The 20076-nt window shown below is 48.1% G+C and overlaps 1 protein-coding gene across 1 annotated transcript in view; it reads right to left on the bottom strand.

Annotated features, from left to right (window-relative positions):
• Nucleotides 1-375: 375 nt before the first annotated feature.
• SLC15A4 (solute carrier family 15 member 4) overlaps nucleotides 376-20076 on the bottom strand; it is a 28580-nt gene continuing 8879 nt past the window's right edge. The window contains exons 3-8 of the mRNA XM_023647329.2: nucleotides 17962-18130; nucleotides 17451-17528; nucleotides 16839-17007; nucleotides 8087-8242; nucleotides 6792-6950; nucleotides 376-1444 (exon numbers count right to left, since the gene is read on the bottom strand). Of these exons, the coding sequence (XP_023503097.2) occupies nucleotides 1296-1444; nucleotides 6792-6950; nucleotides 8087-8242; nucleotides 16839-17007; nucleotides 17451-17528; nucleotides 17962-18130 (880 nt within the window). The 3' untranslated portion in view covers nucleotides 376-1295. The remainder of the gene's footprint in view (nucleotides 1445-6791; nucleotides 6951-8086; nucleotides 8243-16838; nucleotides 17008-17450; nucleotides 17529-17961; nucleotides 18131-20076) is intronic.

Below are 20076 nucleotides of genomic sequence, written 5' to 3' on the forward strand. Positions count from 1 at the left end.
CGCATCTTCAGTCTGTCCTCACCCCGCCAGTCAAGATTCCCTGCTATTTTTCTATGCTTTGTATTACCAAAAAAAAAAAGTGGGGTTTTTGTGTCTATTTTTTGTATTCTTCAAATATAAAACTCTATTTTAATACGGAGCAGGCTTAAGAATCACCGCGTTGGACAGTCAGAGCTGGGTCAAGAACAGGTGTTTGCCCTGACAGGTCGTCAGCTCCCGGCTCAGGAAGCTCCAGCTTCACGACGACAGCTCGTGTATCTCGTGGATCCTTGCAAATGCCAAACAAACAATGACTGCGGAAAAACCATTCGAAGAATCGGCTAATGGATCTCAAATTTGAGGTGCTTTTTAAAATAGTTATACCAAAAGCACAGCGACACATAGAGAATCGTTTATTTAACAAACGCGAACCCCCACATACATGTAAAATAAGGAAACAGAAGTCAGAGGCCGTCCAACAGTCCAAGTTCACGTTGAACACTTGCAGTTACCTTTAACTGCACTAAACCTGTTCAGAGGAACACTGTCCTCTCGTCCCCCAGGAGCGGTCTTTAGTCTCGGTGGTGCCCAGAATGAAACGATACACGACGACTGGGCGGGAGAGGGGCAAACACTTCCATAAGCTGTGTGTGGCTTCAGCCAGGACACATGGTTTTAATATTTCTTGTTACATGTTCTCACTTGAGGAAAAAAAGCAATGTCAATAGTTTCAAAAAATAAGTATTGTTTGAAGCAGCAGATACAATATATTCACTACGGCCTGTACCAAAGAACCTAGCAATGGCAAGATTCGCGGCTTAAGAGAGAAACCACCAAGTGGACCTTTATAGAACATCTTTACAGCCTCTGACCACACTTTGACCTCTTAAAAATCCTCCCTTTCCTCAACATAAGTAGTTGTTTATTAATCAAAAGGAAAAAAGTGAGATCATACGGTGTGTGGGAAGGAAATGAACATATTTGTTTAAAACACTGGGATCCAGCCGACCGAAGTGCAGTCTCCCAAGACTGCCATCTCCCTCTAGGTTCTGCCGGGACGCCAGCGGCAGGATGAGCAGAGATCTTCCGTCCGTCTGCACCGCTGCGCCAGGAGGGCCCAGCAGACGGGGCACGAGTCCCAGCGAGGCACTGCCCAGCTCATCGGCGGAAGAAAAGCAGAAACCAAGCCAGCCGCCGTGCAGGTTTTCAGAAAGCCCGACATTTATGGCTACTCCCAGTCCGGCCTGCTCTCAGTGCCCTGCCGGCCAGGAACCTCCCTGTGTGTCACCGTCTAAGACCAGACTGCACCTCCAGCGTCAGGTCCTCCTGCTGGCAGGTGGCCCGTTTGCTCTGGACCGCTGGTGGTCGTACCTCACAGAAATGATAAGGAAAAGCAGGAGAGTAGCTCCTTGAATGGCAGCCAGAAGGAAGAAGTAATAGTTCAAATAGCAGCCATTAATGTTACCTGGAGGAACAAAGGAAAAAGAGGTCTGTGAGCTGAACTTAGAGATTTTACAACATTTTAGCTATTTAATTTGGTTCCTACTAAGGTCAGAATGAATTCTAACTGTGGTCATTAGAAAAAAAACTCATCTCTGTTAACTGAAGCTGCACAAGCATCTCGTGTCCAGTCGCTACACGAGCCACTCGCAGCTGGACCCCAACACGGGCCGTGGACCCGCACGCTGACACAAGCTGGCCGTGCCTCCACCCCCCAGCTCTCTCCTGGGAGAGAACGGGTGAGGCTCCCCAGCTGTGACAAGGCAAGGCGGAACAGAACCACCACACGCTTGGGACACCTCCGAGTGGGGTCAGAGCCGCATCTGAGAAGGTGGATGAGATGAGCGTCCACGCAAGGCGAGAGCCTGCACGTCAACAGTGGAAAAACTGGCCACAAGAGAAAGAACGGTAAGTCAGTGTCTTTCCATTTAAATTTTTTTCCCATACAGAAAACGTGGGGAAAGTAAAAAACCCACCCTCCCGTGTTCTCGCCACCAGAAGCAAACATCTGGCAGATAAGGAGTATTGCCGTCCAGTCTGTCTTCATGAGTGTTCCCCCTCACGTTAAGGAAATTTCCTACGGTTAGTCAAGCCATGTACTCAGAGCTGATGTTGCCGAGGAGGAGGGTGAGGACAAGGAGCACCCGACGGTGCCCTCGGCAGATCCCAAGTGCCATTCTTCCTAACGTGGGCAAAGCACGTGGTCACCGAGCAGCACAGACAGCACCAGAGCACCGCCTGCATGTCACGCCCGCTCCTGAGTCCCCATCTACTGCGCAGTTCACTGACACTGCACGACACACGCCAACGGACCCCCACACACCAGGGCAGGGGGCTCAACTGACGTTCCACATCTACAGGAAGTCACAAGCTTGTTTCTCAATTTTTCCTAAAAATCTTTAAGTTTCGCACCCTCAAGGTGACGCAGGTGCCTACTTTAGTCTTAACTGCTGACACACAGAGTGCTCAGCTCTGCCCCAGGCACCACACACCCTCTGCCCGAGCGTGCACGCCAGTGTTCCACGTGGGTCCCAATAACCCTGGGGTGGCTGAAGCGGTAACAGTCGCAGACCGTGGGCTCAACCAATTAGGTTCAAACACAAGTGCCTTGGTGTCTCCAGGCTCAGTTCGTCCTCTGTGAAATGGGGAAACACAGCACCTGCCAGACACGGACAGACTTACAGGGTAACTGTGCAGGTAAGGTCCAGACAGTCCCTGGGACACAACGAGGTGTCCTCAGGGCCAGCCATCATTACGATCCCACCTTACACACAGGCCCAGGGCGTCAGGTCCATAAACTGATGGTCTTTCGGTGGAAAATCAAGTTTTCAAGGTGCCACCTACCAGGACCACTCAACACGGAGGCGGAGCAAGGACGCGTGTGTATCAGGTGCAGCAGCTGGTCGGGAGACAGCCAGCGCACTCACGGCCCGCCACCCTGTGCTTCCTACAGGCCGACCCCATCACCAACAACCCTGCCTCAGCCTCATGGCCCGCGGACCGCACGCCCTCGGCACCACCGGGCACCATCTGGCAAGGATTGGACACGTGTGAGGTGAGCAGAGGGAGCTGGTCAGCAGGTCGCTCCTGGAGCTGGGGTCTCAGCAGGAAGGCCGCTGTGCTTTCTGACCGTCTCAAAGCAGATCTCTGATTTGCTTACTAAATAAGCGAGACTTCCTTTCCTCTGGAGGGCTCTGAAAGCTGGGTTATTCTGGAACTTCCTGTTTCTATCTGAACATAAACTCACCAGTATCAGATGTCTAACAATGCTTTTGTCAAATACATGGAATTAATGTATAATAGATACAAAACAGATTTATATAATAAGCACATTTTTAAGGCATCCTCTTTCAGACAGGCTGTACACACTGATTTCCTATGTTTATCGCCTTGGGAAGAGATCTCGTGTCACCTTGAACTTCTGTCAGACTGGGCTTTACTGATTCACCAGCCACTTAAGGCAGTGATGGAGCCCTTACTACGCGCCGGCTCCGTACTGGACACGGAGACAGCCTCCCTTCAGGAGCCCCCAGGTCCGCTGGCAACACTACCACAGTGTCAGCATCGATGCCACCACAAGGCTGTCGTAAAAATATCAACGATGTTACTCTATGCACTGATTTTGAAATATGAATCTTCCCAAATTAAACGGATGATCATTTAAAATGTCCAAAGCTCAAAGCTGGTAGGCCAGGTGGACTGTACACTGGTTTATCCCAGGGCAAAGAGAAATGCACAACGTCCCCCGTCAGTCCAGTTTGGGATCAGGGAGGGGGTTCGGAAACGGGGCCACCCCTAAAAGCCATCCCCCTGTGCTCTCCTGGCCTCTTTGCAGACTACAGGTGAGCCGCATATAATATACCTTTAATATACTGGAGTTTTACATTTGATGAGACAGACTGTCAGGCCCCGAAGAAACGAGCTCACATGTACACCCAAACATCATACACAAGTGTTCCAGCAGCCGATTCAAGGCAGCCCCAAACTGAAAACATCAGGAACATCCCTCGGGAGCAGGAAGGATGAATAAACTGTAACAAACTCGACCATGGACACACCTCAGACATAACCAAGACCAATTCCTAGGGACCACGCTCACAGATGTGGGCACTGAGTGACGACAGTCACGATGGGGCGCAAGGACACACAAGGGGTCAGGGTGCCAACATGGGGCAGTGGTGGTCTTGTGGGGATGGGGGTAACTGAGAAAGGACAGGAGGAAGCCTTCTGAAACATTCTGCAATTCCGACTGGATCACAAACACGCCAGGCTGTGCGCGGAGGGCCAGCGCACCGCACAGCAGGAGCATTAACCCCAAGCGAAATGATACCAACCAAGAACAGCACGCCAGCCCCGGAGGACAGGCAGAGGAGGACACCGACAGGAGGCTCTGGGAGAGGACGGGCAGAGGAGGACACCGACAGGGGGCTCTGGGAGAGGACAGGCAGAGGAGGACACAGACAGGAGGCTCTGGGAGAGGACAGGCAGAGGAGGACACCGACAGGGGGCTCTGGGAGAGGACAGGCAGAGGAGGACACCGACAGGAGGCTCTGGGAGAGGACAGGCAGAGGAGGACACCGACAGGAGGCTCTGGGAGAGGACAGGCAGAGGAGGACACCGACAGGAGGCTCTGGGAGAGGACAGGCAGAGGAAGACACAGACAGGAGGCTCTGGGAGAGGACAGGCAGAGGAAGACACAGACAGGAGGCTCTGGGAGAGGACAGGCAGAGGAAGACACAGACAGGAGGCTCTGGGAGAGGACAGGCAGAGGAGAACACAGACAGGAGGCTCTGGGAGAGGACAGGCAGAGGAAGACACAGACAGGAGGCTCTGGGAGAGGACAGGCAGAGGAGGACACAGACAGGAGGCTCTGGGAGAGGACAGGCAGAGGAGGACACTGACAGGAGGCTCTGGGAGAGGACAGGCAGAGGAGGACACAGACAGGAGGCTCTGGGAGAGGACAGGCAGAGGAGGACACAGACAGGAGGCTCTGGGAGAGGACAGGCAGAGGAGGACACCGACAGGAGGCTCTGGGGGACTCAGCCTTCACACCTCGGACCCATTAAATCGACAGAAAGCTGCTTCAGGCGTCAATTATGAGATGCTAAACCAGCTCCACCACCTACCTGGACACACATGCGAGAAGGAAGGTGCTGGGGGCAGAGAGGCCGTGAAACCTGGAACTACGTCTGCTGCTCCTTTGAGAGAAGAATTTCTCTTTGGTGGGCAGGGGTTACCTGGTCCCACTCTCTCCCCGAATCAGCCACCTCTGACAGCCAGCTACCTGCAAATGACGCAGCTGACCCCCCACACCATGGTCCTTTCCTGCTGTCTAGGGCACGGGGCTGCTGGGCAGCAATGGTGTACTCTCCTGGGGTAAGAACAAGGAGAGACCACCCACCGTGTGCTGCGGGACGCAGTGTGGGGGCTGTTTGAGAACACACTACGAAATGTTGCCCCTTCATGAAAATAACATCAACAAGCAGAAGCAGGTCCAAGCCCTGTACATGGGAGCTGGATGCATAAACACTGGAGATGAACCTCAGAAGGCAAAGTTTAAAAATAACCTGTCAGGAGTAAATGAGGAGTGACAGGTAAACTGTGAGATATTAAATTAGCAACGAGGGGTTAAATCGCTGGAGAGTAACGAGAACGATAAAACCAATCCGTTCTTTATGATACATCCAAAACAGTAAAACAGAATCCAAGCCTGAAGAACGGCAGGGCTCTGGTCTCTCAACAAGTCCCTCTTGGAGGAGGTCTGTCCCACGTACAGAAATAGGTTCTGCGACATCAAGAAGCCGTGAGAATTCTCAGAGCCCACTGTGTATCTGGACCTTACCCGCAGGCTGTTCATCTTCCAAGGCTCCGGGAACGAAAGCCACAGCCCCAGACCTGCCTGCTCCCCCAGGACCACCAGGCCTGAGCTGCCACGCACACAGCTGGAGCGCATCTCGACAGCGCCCTGGGGCAGCGGCCGGGGCCTGGCTTTCTGGAAGTTACATTAGGACCCCACAGGCCTACTCACCCCTTAGGACAGGAAGTTTAACTCAGTCATGGAAGGGCTTCTGGAATTCTGCAATTTCTGGAGAAAAGTCCCTAAGCTTTCATTAGATTTTCAAGGGGATTTATAACCTAAAGGTGGCTCAGTACCACTGGACCCGAGCAAATGCTACATGGGTATCCAAGAGAAAGGAGTAGGTTGTTTTCATAAGCAAAACATAAAAGGGAAGGAAGAAACCTTCATCTCCTGGGTCTGTTTAAAAGTTATCATAAATCTGGAAATGGTAAAATGCTCAACTTTGGTGACTGAATTTGTTCAACGACCCAAGATGCCACCTACTGGTATTAGAGGTAAAATCCCATTATGACTGATCATGAGTAATGCTTGTTTACTAAAAAAAGCCCATTTATTACCTGGCAATTTTTAATAGCAGAAAATTAAAAGGTACTGTTAGGCAAAGAAAAAAAAAACCTAGGGGCAATAAAGGGAGATCTGTGATAGAGATTTTATTTGCCTCATAAAAATCGTGCTGGACACTAAGGTGGGGAAGCAGTCTGCTCATCAAAGACATCCAAGTGAACAGCAACAGGGCAGCGGCCGGCGGACGGGGCCACTGGGAGACGGGCTGACCCGTCTCTCGAGAAAGTTCACGACATAAGCGAGACGGTGGGAGTGCCTGACGGAGCTCAGGGAACAGGGGCAGCAGCTCCTGGGACGGCCTGTCTCCACTCACACACACCCCACCGCAGCCTGAGACCCGTGGTTTTTAGGACTGGTCATTCTTGAAAAGACAGGCCGCTGCTCTTACCGAAGTCGGTGTGGCTGCTCATCCATCCGATGGCTTTGAGGGACACCAGCGCCAACAGCCCGGAGCCCACGAACGAGCCGACGCCAGAGAAGAAGAAGAACAAGCCCATTATGGCGCTCTGCATGGACTTGGGGGCGGCGGAATAGGCAAACTCCAGACCTACGGAGAGGAAGGGGACGTGGTCTTTGTGGGGAGCCCTCCGACGGGCGCACGATGCTCCCGCCCAAACACGGAAGACGCGGCACCGGTCCAGCTGCGGCGGCTCCCTTCCTGTTCTCAAGTCAGGACTTACACAAGCTCGAGACACCAACGGCTCTGAGCTAGCTGCCTACTCTCCCGTTCACCGTGACGACTCCTACAACATCTCAGTGAGGCACAAAGTCAACTCCCGGCTCTCACACCTAAAGGGAACATCTGATTTGTCAGCTCTTAGAATTTCTTGTTCGTTAGAGAAAAAGGGATTAAAGAAGCAAAATTTTCCTATATTCTCAACTAATGGGAGTTTGGAAACAAAGTACAAACACTAGAATGAGGAATTTACTTAAGAATTCTATCGCAAAGGCAATATATTTTACAGCAATCTCAACAGGCACATCTATAAATTCACATTTGTGTAATAACTAGACCTGGAGATTTGCAGTGTTCTAAGTGGAGGACCATCTTTTTGATGTATTCCCTTCGCAAACTCATTAGCCAATTCCGCCTGAATTGAGAGATGAGAGGAGAGGTGAAAATCATCGCCCGCTAGCACCCACCCGCTCCACAGGCTCGGTCCTCACTAATTTTCTCCTTCTCTCGCCCCCAGCAGCCAGAAACAGGTCTGCACAGAATACGCTTGTCTGAAACACCACAGACTCCCGCTAACAGGGAAGGAGAGGCCTGTGGGAACACGTCTTTGCGTCCTTACACAACTGAACTGAAACACTGAGAGCCGGGCTGCGAGTCGCATCCTCGGGCTCGGCTGACAGCGTAGCTGCAGGGTCTGCTGGGAAGCAACGGACCCAGAGGACGCCGCCCAGGGGTTCTTCCTCCCTTCCTCGCTCCTGTGGCGCCTCTGCGGCAGCAGGCGGATTTCACAGTAACATTTGGGGAATCCTGCTTTTATACCAAGAAAGGAGAACCTCAGACGTGGTCTTGTTGCTCACTTCCCACTCCATATTCTGAACCATAAGTGTCCAGAAAAACACAAAAACGCACTGTGCTGTTTTTGTCTCAACATATTCTAACGAGAAAACAGCACGGCTTTTATCATCCCACGACCAGCCTGGACCCAGACAACTGTGACTTAACAGTACCTGCTATGCTTGCGAAGATCTCGCTGACACCAATCAGCACGTACTGTGGGAGCTGCCACCAGATCGGCAAATCGGCAGCAAAATAAACGACTTTTCCAATGGTTTGATTAATAGTCTTCTCTTTAACAAGGTCCAGCCTCTTGCTTTCCAAAATTCCTAGAATTCATAAGTAAGTTAGTAGAGCACTTATTCATTAACTTTTGCAATTAAACTACAAAACCAGAAGTTTGCTACAAGGCGCTTTTTGATTATTCTGAGACATACACGGAAAGATAACATCCAACAACACAGCCTCCCCCAGAACCCTCAATCTGAGGAATCGCCCAGCTTTCAGCTTCCTCAGCAGGTTGCTGAAAAATAGAGTTCTGATCACACGTATTTCATTTGCACATTTCACACTGCTTTATAAAATGGATGTTCAACATGTTTAATTTAACCCTCAAATATCTGGATTGCTCACAACCTATATTCCATTTTATTTCTTTTAAAAGGAGGAGTAGAGGGGTCAGCCCCATGGCTGAGTGGTTGAGTTCACGTGCTCTGCTTTGGCGGCCTGGGGTTTTGCCAGTTCGGATCCTGGGCGCAGACATGGCACCGCTCATCAGGCCATGCAGAGGCGGCATCCCACACAGCAGAACCAGAGGGACCCACAACCAGAATCTGCAACTATGTACTGGGGGGTTTGGGGAGAAGCAGCAGCAAAAAAAAAGAGAAAAGAAAGAAGATTGGCAACAGTTGTTAGCTCAGGTGCCAATCATAAAAAAAAAAAAAAAGGAGGAGTAGAGGAAAGCTAATAGTCAGTCCTGCAATAAAAAACTTGATAATGCTATTTTACGTATCAGAGGGTAATACATTTCGAGATGTTTCTCCCATTGTGGTGACAGATTTAAGCTGCCCCACCAATCCACCCTCACTACTGTTACAACCATGGCTGCTGCTGACGATGCTGGGGTCCTGGCACAGGTGGGCTTCACCTTAACAACAAAGCACCGAGCTTCCCAAATCAACTTCTGCCCTCAGCAGCACCAAGATCTCACCAAGTCATCTGTCATCTGTCAAGTGCACAGGAGGACATCGCAAGACAAGCAAGAGCACAAACAGCGACTCTTTATAAAACAAGAAAATACATCAAAATAAAGTTTAAAAACGATAATTTGTAGGACCAAGTTCTTAGGTTGAAGATGTCACCAAGTTTTGTTTCTAAAGAATTCTACCTGCAAATGAAACAACGGGCCCTGATATTTAATGGACATATAAAGACACACGTGCTTAGAACCCTGAGCGTGAGGAGGGCCGAGGGCCAGGATCTGCTGGACAGAGAGGAGAGAAGAGAAACTCCGGAACCTGCACCCAAACCTCATCTCAAGTGAAGCGTCCAAACCGAGAGGAACCATTCCAGAGGACCGAGGTGGAGAGGCCTCCAACAAAAGCCTGGCCCTCCTCCCTGGAGCTGAGCTCAGGGACCCCAGCCCTCACCCTTCCTCCGACTGAGAAACACAGATGAGCAGAGCAGGCTGCTCAGAGCTCTGGCTGCTCTGGAGCGGGCCTCTGAGGCATGGCAGGGCCCGGCGGCCACCTCGGTCAGACGCTGGTGGCGGCAAGGCCTTGTGCACAAGTGACAGCTCTCCCCCTGGCAGGCCACTGGCAGCACTGGCAGGGCAACAGCTCCCACCTGGCTGGAGGCCTTGAGACGCACAGGAGAAAGTGCAGGGGGCTTCCTCTGGGTCGCCGAGGTCCAGTCCGCTCCCGCCCGTTCTGCTCCGGCTGTCAGGCTGCTGCACCAGCCACGAGGCCTCCAGCCGGAAGGGTTTGGGTGCAACTCAAGTGCACAGTTAGGTCTAAAGGGAGGGACCCACTCACCTGTTTTGCGGAATAAATCCTGGCACTGGATAAGACTTTAGTCATTCACAGGAAAGGCAAACAATCCTGTGTGTGTGGTGGGGACAGTACGTAGACTAAGTAACATGAAGAGAAGAGATCACATCGACTCCTGGCAAAGTTCTGGCAGAGGAGGGAAGTAAACTGTTGGCCAGGATCTGCTCCGTGCTCTTTATTCGTCAAGAAAACACGGACTTTGTGAAGACTGAGGGGGAAAGGTACCAGATACTGAGGGGTGCTAAGGGGGACACACATAACAAGACCAACCTAAGAGAACATGAAGAAATAAAGAAAAGCTGCCCGCTGGCAGGACTGTTAGGAGGAGGCGAGGCGTGGCGGACGCTGCAGCACAGCACGGGCCGGGGCGCGGCCCAAGAGAAGCGGACAGAAGCAGCTGTGGGAGGGGAAGGCGGTCCTGCACCAACACGGAGGCTCCGGAGGAGACGGGACAGGCTGAAGGAGGCCGTTGTGACCCATCAGTAACAGGATAGCATCATTATGAGCGAACATGAAAGAGGAGGCTGGGATAACCGACGGGCAGTCCCTGCCGTGAACGGGCCAACATCCTCAATGAAAGGCATAACCCACAGCAGGTCAAATAAACAAACCGAACGCCGTGGACGAGACGAGGCACGGAAGCTGACGCAACGCGAGGTTGTGAGGAAGAGGGAGGGCGGCCAAGACGCACGGGGCAGAGCACAGAGAAGGAGGGGGGACACCCGGGACACCAGGGCAAGAGAGAGCCAGCAGAACCCTGAAATAACCCACGGGCCATTCAGTGAGTGCTTCTGGTGTTAACACGCATCCCTGCTCCCTGCTCCCTTACAGGCACCATCTCATTATTATTCACAACCAGAGAGAGAAATAACACCTGGGTCCCGCAGAGACGAGGATGCTGAGTCTTGGAGACTCAACTAGCAGCAAGTCTGGGCTTCAAACCCGGGTCTGAAGGATGCCACATGTGCCGCCTCCCTTCCAAAGGGCTCTTCTATGGACGACGCATACAATCCCCAGAGAAAACATGAGCCATAAATGTTGACATTATGTAAAACACCATCATCTGCTGGGAACACAGCGAGGACCTGACTGAAACACACTTCTTGGTCCTTGTGAGAACAAGGAGATGAAAACAAGACTTTGGTGCGAGGGTCGCAAACTGGAGACCCAAAGACGAACCTAGCCCTGAACTTCATGGACACAAGAGCTCAGCTCAGTTCGCTTCACTGAATGAAGTGAACAGACACGAGATCTGTGCCTCACGGGGCTTCACTCCAACAGACCCCAGTGTTCAGAGGGTTTGCACGGGCCCTGCCTCCCACTCATCAGACTGAGCCCAGACCACAGCCCTCCTGGACAGTGCGCTCACCCCCGCAACCCTCAGAGCCCTGGAGGCACGAGGAGCTCTGCCAACAAGGATCTGATCAACAGAGCCTGCAGTGTTACAGCAGACGAGGACCACCCCATCCAGCACCAGGCAACATGCTGACAAAGTGCTACTGGACCCAAAAGGAAGCCCTGAGCTCCCAACACAGGAATTATAAAGCTGTGCTCTCTCCCAACTCCATGATGAAACCAGGCGTCACTACCAAATGGACCAACACAAACATCAACACTACGAAATGAAAACATTCTCTGAAATACTCTTGGATCAAAAAGGAAATAAAAACTACAGTTTCAATATTCTTCGGACCCAACAAAGCAAACACCCAGCACATGACTCTGTGAGAAAGCAGCAGGAAACAGGCAAAGTCATACCCTTACCTGTTTTCACGGCTAAAGAGAAGAACAAGGAAAAGTAAGTGAAGAATTTAACTCCAGAAATGAGAGTCACAAAGCAAACCCAAGGGAATAGAAAGACATTAATCTCTTCATTCTTCGCTCAGAAAACACAGAAACAGTTAAACTGATAAATTCGGGAGATACTCCTACGGAACAATCAAAAAAGGCACAGTTTTGGAGATTCTGATCAAGAGCACACACATACACGAAACTAGAAAACGAGGAAGGAAACACGCACAGATTTATTTAAGACTATTTTTATCTCCGCTCTAATAATTTTTCTAAAACGCAATAAACAATTTACTCAGGACATTAAAAAATGGAGGGCTTAAGTAATTCAAGAGAAACCAAAATGGCCTGATGTCATGTTCCAGGCAGCAGACAGATGATCCTCACCCTGTGACAACACTCTCCCGCCTACAGAAGTACGGAGCTGACCGACTCCTCTCATGAAGTTAAGTAACCCTGACACCAAACCAGGGACTGACATCAGTTAGGAACAGAGACGCACAGCAGCAGATTCCAGCCAAACCAGCCAAGTCAGCCCTTTAACAGTTTATGTTAGAAATGCGAGGACAGTGAAGTATCAGGAGTTAATATAAATAAAAACATGGCGGGCATGTGATCCTCTTGGAAACCAACATAAGATATTCGAGAAAAACTCAACATTCACTTCTGCCAAAAATACTCAGTAAACTTGAAACAAAAGTGAGATATTTAACATCATCACGAACAGATATTTCAAACTAAGGTCAATGGTAAACGTCGAACGTCACAGGGAGCTGCTGGGGGCACCCGTTTTAAAGGCGGGGGCGACGGAGGTTACCACCACCGTCACCCACAGCTTAGAGAAAGTCTAGCCAACACTGCCCAACAAAGAGAAAAAGAGGTAGAATTGTCACAAAGGAGGAAAAGAAACTATGTTATCTGAAGATGAGATGAGCTACCTTTTGAAAATAATTCACTGAACCTCAACTTGTTAAAAATCCCATGTATGAGAAACCAAAATACACAAAGCAGTTAGGAATAAACCCTACATAAAATGTATAGGATCTAAAAGAAAACTCTGCAACATATCACAGATAAATTAAAGGGAAAATGAAAAAAAGAGAGAAAAATTCCTGAGATGAGATAAAGTTCTGAATAGTAACAATTGATTACATATCAATAATAAGAAAAACCCACTAGAAAATGGGGCATAACACATGACCTGCACACAGAATGTACTGACTGATAAATCTGGGGAAAAAAATCTTAAACATCACTAATAATATACGTTAAAGCAAAGACAAAGCAGGCTGTAACCCTTCAGATAGGAGCAGATGAACGCAGAGGAAGGAAGATGCTGTCAGATCAGCCTTTGTGCACATCGCACTCTCTGCTCTGCTCTCCCACGCCGAGTGCTCCAGCCAAGGAGGCAATGAGCACGTGCACAACAAACGGATGTGCAAGGTGCACAGAGCACTGTCTGCAGTAAGGACAGACCGGAACTAACCATCATATTTAACAGGAGAATTATAACTACTGACATGGAAAAATGGTATGTACCTAGTACACAAAAATAGTAGGTTATAAACTGTGTGAAGAGTTTATTTCACTGGTCTCAAAAAAAAAGTCATTTAGCCGTAACAGAAAACATTCCAGGACTTAAACATAGTTGTAGTGGTCATTGTGGGACGGTGGGATGACGGATGCACTTAGGTCTCCCCGACTTTTATCTCCATATTTCTAATGACCATGGATTGACTGTGTAATAATCATTTTTAGAAAGTGCTGTAGACCAGTGGTCCTTAGCTCTTTTCTAAGGAAAGCTATGACCCAGAAAGGTCCTCAGACGATTCTGCCTCCGTTTCAGATGCTCTCCAGGCCCTGGAGCCCATGCGTGGACTCCTGCCTGGAAACCGCTGTGAGAGCAGAGCACCCACGACGCCCAAGTGTGAGGAGCAGACCGCTAAGGAGGATGCTCCGTACCATCAGCCCAGGACGATAGGTGGGAGTTACTGTCTTTCTGGAGAATAATTCTGTCAAATTCATCAAAAGCCTTAAAAGGATGTAATGATTACACATCCAGGGATTTGAGAAGTAAAGAAATTTCACTGCAGTGATTACTATAATAGTGAAAAACTAAAACTAAATACTCAGCAACAAAGGATTCAGATGAATGTCTGACATGGAATGATATTTGTGATACATGAGGTTTTTTTAAAATGCAGGTGACAAAGGAAGTATAAATACATACTTATCACACATTGCATATAGATTTTCCTGCGCATCTGCGGAACTGCAATAGCGGATTACTCAAGTGATGGAATTAGGAGTGCTTAACTGTACATGTGCGTGCGCAGGCTCATCTGTATTTGGGTTTTTTACCTCCTTATACTTAAGATGCACAGCTTTTATTATACTTTTATGGTTTTCTTACACTTTTTCTTAACCAGGCTTAAATCAGCTTACATAATAGGATTTCATTTTTGCAAAAACACAGAAGGTGTACATCTGTGCGCGTACAGAACACAAACAAGACTGGACAGATGCCACCCCAGGAGTGAGCAGCTCTGGGGGCATTAGTTGACTTTTATTTTCTTCTTTATGTTTCTAAGGTTTCTTTTTCTCCGGTGTCTATTACGCTACTGATTTAACACACACAATTTTTTAAGGGGAGAAAGAAATCTGACAAATTAACATACTTCTTTTTTTCTTAAGCAGACGTGGAGAAACCCTTGCCCCCGCCTGATTCTCATCTGAGACAGTCTGAAGGAGTTATTACGGCAGGAACGGCACTAAATGGAGGATGCTGACTTATCAGGGATGAACGCAGTCAGCTAAACGGCAAACTTACTATTAATGAATGCAGTAAGTTCAAGGCAAAAGTTTCTTTTCTATTAAAATTTTGGTTTCCTATAATGGTCTCAGGTCTCTACTTAAAGCTTATTAATGTTCCAATTAAATAATCATCACTAGAGCTGGAAGTGAAACTACATGAAACCTGGGTCACTGTTTAGATTAAATTTAATAAACTGTGCTTAGGTCAAGTTACGAGATATTTAAACTCTTTCAACCAGTGACAGCTAAGCTCCTTGTCAATATCTGGCCACTGAGCAAAGCAAGCCTTTTTAAGGAGGCAGGCAGAGCAGGCAGTCTCCCTTTCTGGGGAACAGTGAGATGCTGAACCTCAGACTGTACAGGCTCACTGCTCAAGGCACCCGGGCCCCCAGGCGCCAGCAGCCACTCAAAGGCAGCCTGACTGCTCAGCACTGGAGCAGCCACCGCGCATGTTGGAGGCACTTTTAAAAGCTGGAACTGCCGTGCCTGACTGGGTATCCTCAACAGCCACTTGTCTGCCAACTGCTCCTGCACAAACACCTACAGAACCACCGGAATGCCCCCGTGCTTCTCAGGGCAGCCCACATGAGCCATCGGCCATTAAGGAAATTGCAAGGAAGATGGTATTCAAGGAGCCGAAACCCAGGATTCTACTAGGAAGTGCTGGGAGACCAAGGACATCTCCTTTCCCACAGGGAGAGATCAAGGACTCTCTTCCGTGGCATGTGACAGCATGGTCACAGCGCACAGAGGGCTGGCTCCCCAATCCTGGAAACGAGACGAGTTGCTGAGGCCAAAGCTAAGCCCATGGCAGGTGCTCAGAGGAGGCAAGACAGACAGACACATCCCCAATGCCACGACAGTTCCTGCAGGCAGCCCTGCTGCCTGCTGACTCCACTTAACGAAACCTGCAATTAGATCCTGTGGTAACTGAGTTCTTACTTGCCCTGCTTACTCCCTCACGTGCCACAGGACTGGAAGAGAAACGGAGTTACAGGGAAAGCACACCATGAGAACTTCATTCAGACACAGCCTCACTTTATCTATCTGATCAAGAGAAAACGTCATTGGGGCCAGCCCCATGGCTGAGTGGTTAAGTTCACGCGCTCCGCTTTGGAGGCCCAGGGTTTCGCCAGTTGGAATCCTGGGTGCGGACGTGGCACCGCTCATCAAGCCACGCTGAGGCGGCGTCCCACATGCCACAGCTGGAAGAACCTATAACTAAAAATATACAAGTATGTACCAGGGGGCTTTGGTAGGAAAAGGAAAAATAAAATCTTAAAAAAAAAAAAACACAACCTTTTAAAAAAAAAAAGACAAAACGTCACAGTCCATGAGCTGTCCAGTCCCTGGAATATGGATGCTTACTCCTAGGGACTCACTTCTTCAGCTCTATCAAGTGCTGCATCAATATGTTCGCTCGGCAACAGCAGATGAAGGCTGCTATGGAGTGTTGCTGGAGACTACTGCACTCCGTCTCAGCAGCGCTTAACGTCAAATTCCTCCTAACACGAGACGATACACAGTTGACTCAGGAATAGCAGCTTTTCTTGTTAGCTAACTAAGCTATTTCACAGTTCAACAATTTTCAAATATTAAGGAAGGAAGAACCCGAAAGGAGGGTGAGAGTCAGTGACACCTCAGCTTTATCACAAGCTATTTCAACTTATATTTCAGAATATAAGAACTATGAAAAGGGCACGGAGCCCCCAAAAGGCTAATTCCCCTCGCTCGTGTTAGAATACTCAGGCATTAGTTCTTAACCACATTCTTTTTTCTAGGAGATGGGGGCTGGTCATGAACCTATTTCATAAAACCTTTCTCCCCAGGAAAATGCACGTGAAATTTTACATAAATGTGCAAAGAGTTCAGGGGCAGACTGGACCCTATTAAGCTCAGGTGAATGCACATCTTTAATCATGTAACACCTCAACTTATAGAAACCCATCCATCAGCACTCAACAGCTGTCTACGGTCTGGATCCACAGGGAGAGGACGCACCCCTTGATTCAATGCACAAATCCCTTCCAAGGCACTTCACTGGTTTTAGTTCTAGAAGAAAAACAACAACCCTTAGGAAGAAAACCTTAAACTTCATGTAACGAAAAACTAGAAAATGAACAGCACTCAGGTTTAAAACAGTCCACATACGTTCTCTTCTCAAGTCCACGCGCTTCCTGAGTAAGGGGGAGCACCATCAGGGGCGACCACTAGACTCTGAGCCACTCACCACCCCGACGTCAGCAGAAATGAGGCCGAAACGGCATCTTACCGGCAGCGAAGGCAGAACACATCACAAAGAACATCCCAACAGCGATCCTTTTTAAGGATGATGGGAGCAAGCCATTTCTTCTCAAAATGGGATCAACCAGCTTATCCTTTAAGGGAATTAACAGGAGGATGAGCACCGCATCGAACATGGTCAGCCAGGCTGCCGGAAACTAGAATTGGAAAATCACAGGCCACGTGTTTATTTTCCTGCAATGTGAGTAGTTACTTATTATATAACTAATGTCCAAATGGGAAAACCTTATTTCAAGAACAGTTCATTTCTACAAAGTATAACCTCCTAGGGAAAAAGTCTCAGCTTCAAGACACTGGAACTGAGGAAACACTTTCATTTCTAAATGGATTTGCATTTGTTTTTCTGCGATTTAAGGCGGGGGAAGAATCAGGTGAAAATATTAACTAATGTTTAATTGACATGGACCTAGTAAATAACAAAGCCAATGGAAAAAATCTCCAAGATAAGTAAAAACTCCATTTCAATAAGAATGCTTTAAGTTCAAGCTAACATTTATAAAGTATCTACGACTGGCAGAAGGAATCTATTTGTCACATAAGCCCCAAGTGACAATTTCCAGATCATGTCAGTTGTTCTCACCGTATGAGGAGTGGTTGTAATATTGGACATTTCCGGAATCTTCAAATGAAGACTCTGTAAAACATACGTTGTCTGCATCTGGGTGTAAAAAGCAGAGTCGTTACACGTGAACAGCTCTGCCCCTCAGCCACGTCCCGCGTGCCGCCCGCCCCCGCCCACCCTGTGCTGAGACACCAAGGGCTCAGGTGTGAAAGAGACAAGTCCATTACGTGGTCATCACAAAAGGCGTCTGGAGACCAACTTTGAAAAAAAAGTAACAGTTATCCAAACAAGAAATCAAAATAAAAGGAGGGCTTGGAAAAGCAGAAGCATATCTGTTCTCAGCTTCTTTTTTGAAAAGGTTTTCAAAATATTTAAATCAGCAAAAATGAGTCCTTAACTAGAAACAAGATTGCAAGATCCTAGACTCACGGAAATCATGAAACCCTTGTACTCTAGCGATGGCCCTAACCAGTGCCGGGGGACATTCCATGGGAGAGAAAGGAAAGTAAACCTGGTTGTCACCACTCACTTGAAAATACACTGTCCAGTAAGGAATCAAAGCCAAGAAAACAGGGATAATCTTGACAAGAGCTCTCACGTCTTCCACTTTATCTTCTGTAAATGGCCCTCCACGAGACATCTTACATGAATCAAACAGACTTTGTTTAGAAGATTGCTGAAAGACTCCAATGCCTTCACTTTGGGAAATAAAATGAAGGAATTAGTTTTCTTCCACCCCCAGAAATCAATTATCTGGTAACATATTAAGTTTGGAGGTAGGAAACCAGCTTGCTGTCTTGAATTTGCTCTAACTTCTTTCTATTAGTTACTAATTGTACACACCAAACATAGCTACTAAGATTATTCCTACACATTGCAAAATCTACTGAAACACTGACAAAAGGACTGTCTAGTCAAGGTGCAATCGGGGCCCCTGTCATTGTAACAAGGCTGAGAGGTGCAGTCTGATCACAGTCTGAATTGGGCTGACCTCACCCCTGGCTGTGGTCACACTGGTCAACAACCCCCTGTGTTGAGCAAAGCCTGCAGTTTCATCTGGAGCTGACCTCGACATCGTCAGCTACATCACTGCACTAGTATTTGAGAAAAAATTGTGCTGCATTGTCTGGAAAATGTCAAGACTTGACAACTAATACCAACACTGTTAATAAAACGGTAACGGTTTATGTAAACTGCAGGACGGGCTCTGTTCTGGTGGGGAAAGCTGAGAGGGGAGGGACAATGCTCGTGATGACGATAACAACCAGGTTACCTGGTCGCAGGTGACATCAGGTGCTCAGTGTGCACCATGCTCCTGCCTAAGTGCTCACTCGTCAACCCTGACCACAACCCTAGGAGGCACCAGGATATTCCTGCCAGCCCCACTGCACAGAGAGGGAGGCCAGGGCACAGAGAGGTAAGGAACATGCCCAAGGCAACAAAGCCAGAGAGCTGGGGCCGGACTCGAACCCAGGCAGTCCTGGCTGCAGACTGAGGCCCTGCCCAAGGCAGGACACCACCTGCGCTCTGCTCCCGACTCAAAGGCATCGCCCTCTCTCAGGTCTGTTGGTCATAGTCAAGAAGGCAGGCCTCTGGGTCCTGGCTCTTGTATCGGCAGCTTCGCTCACTTGCTTACTCAGGGCCTGTTTCATTATTTGTAAAATGAACAGGTCTCAGCACATAGCTCCAAGATCTTTCCTAGCTCAAAACATTCTGACAGAGAAACATGTTCTAAGGTTCTTAGGGGTAAAATAGAAAGAAAAAAAATTGTTTTAATTGCACACTATTCTCGAAAGCCAGAAATATCAGCAGATAATTACCACTAAGATTGCTTCCAATTCTGGGACTCAGATATAAATGGCAATTGTCTGCTTTCTAGTTTATAAACTCCTATCCCACTTAACTGAGTTGTCACTATTTTACATCGTTTTTGTCTTATAATATTGACATTTTTAATTTGAACTTTCAGAGCAGGGGAAAAACTGAAAACTGTAACAACATTTTAGCCAAATTTTGGAGATAAACTACATTCAATTCAGCAAATGTTGACTGAGCACTGAATATACGCCCAGTTCCATTCTAACTGGGTGCTGGGGACACAAAAATAAACGTAAAAAGATATGTTTCCTGTCCTTATGTAGCTTAGTCTACTGGGGAAAAAAATCAGAAAAAACACACTCAGAGTGGACCTCGAAGTTCCAAAGATATTATTCATACGTTCATTTGAAAACATTTATAGCTTCTCCAATTATTATTATTATTTTGGCCAAAAATTAAAAGTCCTTGTGTACCTAACATAGACACTATCAGTGGTTTACTATATCATACTACATGTGTTTTTCTAAAAACATTTAAATGTCAAATAACAAATCCATTTTGACACATAGAATCATTCATACAGGTTACTGGTTATATTACTTTTATTTTGTATCTTTAAAATATTTTAAAACTGCTTAGTCAATATGCACGTAAAACTTGACCTAATCCACATAAATGGTTAGTATATTATTTTGCAACATACAAGGGTCTAACATGGAGCCACGGCCACAGTGACACAGAACACAGACAGAACCCAGAAAGCCGCAGCGCCCCAGCTTCAGGAGGCCTGTGCTCCCCAGGACTGTCTGCAGGGGCTGGATGCACA

This window comes from Equus caballus, chromosome 8, assembly GCF_041296265.1.
Source record: "Equus caballus isolate H_3958 breed thoroughbred chromosome 8, TB-T2T, whole genome shotgun sequence".
Lineage (NCBI taxonomy): Eukaryota > Metazoa > Chordata > Mammalia > Perissodactyla > Equidae > Equus > Equus caballus.